Source organism: Perognathus longimembris, chromosome 6, assembly GCF_023159225.1.
Source record: "Perognathus longimembris pacificus isolate PPM17 chromosome 6, ASM2315922v1, whole genome shotgun sequence".
Classification (NCBI taxonomy): Eukaryota; Metazoa; Chordata; class Mammalia; order Rodentia; family Heteromyidae; genus Perognathus; species Perognathus longimembris.
The window spans coordinates 63,032,560-63,035,051 of record NC_063166.1 but is presented as its reverse complement, the minus strand read 5'-3'; the positions used below and the strand labels follow the sequence as shown (position 1 = coordinate 63,035,051).

General features: G+C 42.0%; 1 protein-coding gene across 1 annotated transcript; it reads right to left on the bottom strand.

The window, feature by feature from the left end:
• Window positions 1–1,250: 1,250 nt before the first annotated feature.
• On the bottom strand, window positions 1,251–1,929 carry LOC125352329 (S-phase kinase-associated protein 1-like). The gene has a single exon (XM_048347424.1). The coding sequence runs from the start codon at window positions 1,837–1,839 to the stop codon at window positions 1,360–1,362; it is 480 nt and encodes a 159-aa protein (XP_048203381.1). The 5' UTR covers window positions 1,840–1,929; the 3' UTR covers window positions 1,251–1,359.
• Between the last annotated feature and the right edge of the window lie 563 nt (window positions 1,930–2,492).

Genomic DNA, 2,492 nt, shown 5'->3' with positions numbered 1-2,492 from the left:
TCTTTTTTTCCTCCCTTTTTTCCATCCATTTCAGGGTCAGAAAATATATCTTTGTCAGATTCTCTGTCTCTAAGTTCAACATTATTATCTTTAAAATGAGATTTTTCAAAGCGTAGCAAGGGATACGAGACCACCTCCATCAATAAGGCAGGAGAGAGAAACTAGCAGATTAGCAAATGTCATTAGACAGATGTTGGACATAATTTCATGTTCCTCAATCTATAAAACACCCATAAGGACTTTTCAAGGGGAGAAACAGCGATTCTACTTATCTGCTGCTGGTGATTTTGCTTCCCCTCTTGCATATTGTGTGGCACAGTTGGACATCCCTTTCCTTCTGCTTGTTCCTGGTATGAGTGGTTCAGATTCCTTGTCCTTCTCCATGTGGACTCCTCCTTCAGACATGCTGACCTGCAGTAGTCTACAGGCTCCTGGAGTGGGTGGTCAGACTGCCTGCAATTTTCATTGCAGCATGTTTGGAGGAACTGGGTCTCATTAGCCTTCTGGTGCACTTTCAGTGGTCTAAGAGGAGATGCACTCACTGGATGTGGAGTGGTGGTACCTAGGGAGGAAAGAAGAGAAGTAAGCAGGGCATCTTTTCCGAGGGTGGCAGTGATGGGACCTGCAAGTGACTTGAGTGACCATTTGTGAGTTCTGGGACTGCATCACTCAAGCCTTTTTTGTTTGTTTGTTTGTTTTTAATCAAAAAGCCAACCAATTGTCTAGTTACATTTCTCCCTCCCCTCCCCCCCCAAAAAGCCTACATGAACTTGGTAGTAACTGAGTCTCCAGCAACATATTCAAAGTTGAGAAGATTAAAAATTAACAGGAAAGAGAGTCCTCAGCCTCAGGTCCAATTAAGAGCCCTGCTTCATACATACCAGTTGTCCTGGCTAGAGTCAACCTAAAAACCCCACTAAGAACATTAACTTCAAGTAGCCTTTTTCCAGTTTCCAATTTGTGAATAGAGACATATTTTGTTAATTCTATCAGAAAGTTTGTTGCAACTTATTTACAATGCCAACTTCTAAAAGCTTAACTAAAGTTAACTAGTCAATAAACTAGACAGAAATTGCTCTTCAGAAAGAGAGAAATCCTAAAATGCCACTTTCCGCAGAGAACCCAATTGTTTGTTTTATTTTGAGTAAAGAAAAGAGAAGCTTTTGCTCGGACTAGAAGAAAATCAGTTGTAAGTTTGGGATGTGTATTCAAACTACACATGCAATGAGGACAATATTAAGCTAAAGCAATTGATGTGCTGTTGCATTTGTCTACTGTTTGTCTATTATTAACAATTATAAACAGAGCAGTGCAACTAGTATTTGGAACAATTCTTATAGTGTTAGTGTCAGGCACATTTCACTTCTCTTCACAGCACTGGTTCTCTTTTCGTACCTGGGCTTCCTCCTCTTCAGTAAAGTCATTCTTGATGTTGAAAGTTTTGCGAATCTCCTCAGGAGTTTGCCCCTTAATCATATTGGCAACAGTTTTGCATGTGACATCAAGCAAACCTTTGATATCTAAGTAGTTTGCAGCCAGAATAAGTTCGAAAAGTGTTCCTTGGTCAACCTTCAGGAATTCTTGGTCCCAAACAGGAATATCATCTGTACGCTTTTCTTTGTTCTCATCATCCTCAGGAGGAGGAGCATCGTCCTCGTGGTAGGTGCACCACTGAATGACCTTTTTTAATATCGCTGCATTAACATTTGGTGGAGGAACTGGGTCATCATCCATTCCCAAATCTTCCAACATGGTCTTGATGGTCACAGATTGTTTGGCAATTTCTACATCAACTTCAAAAATTTCTCCATCAGAACTGTGTAACTTAATTGAAGGCATGGTGTTTGGTCTCAAAAAGATGGCGGATCAGGAGTCTGCCGGGAGCTGAGCTCCGTCTGAGCAAGGAGAAGAGAAAGACGAAGACAAGGCCACTACTGTTTTTGGGGTATTTTTTTTTTTTGCCAGCGCTGGGGCTTGAACTCAGGGCCTGAGCACTGTCCCTGGCTTCTTTTTGTTCAAGGCTAACACTCTACCACTTGAGCCACAGTGCCACTTCTGGCTTTTTCTATATATGTGGTGCTGAGGATTCGAACCCAGGGCTTCATGTATATGAGGAAGCACTCTTGCCACTAGGCCATATTCCCAGCCTTGCATCACTCAAGTCTTATAGAAGAGCTACAGCTGAGAATGAGAAACTTAGATGCAAAAGCCTGGAGGGAGTGATCCTGTCCTCCCTCTGACCCTTGTGCATTCTAAGGTTGAGGGTTTCTTTACGCAGTGGATGCTATAAAGTAGAGACCATTAGTTCCAGGGTTAAGATTTCTAGTTGTTGAGCCACTGCTTCTCTCTAAGAGGCTTCTCCCTATGCCATCTTTCATCCCCTAACTGATGTCATCTTTGCTAGTTCATTGAGTTTGCCAGTCCAAGAAATAGTTCATCAAAGAGAATCCATGGTGGATTTGGATTGTAGCAAATTGACTTAGAGGGAACTA

Excerpts from the sequence above, each read along its gene's own strand:
- LOC125352329 (XM_048347424.1), bottom strand. The coding sequence starts at position 1,839 with ATGCCTTCAATTAAGTTACACAGTTCTGATGGAGAAATTTTTGAAGTT.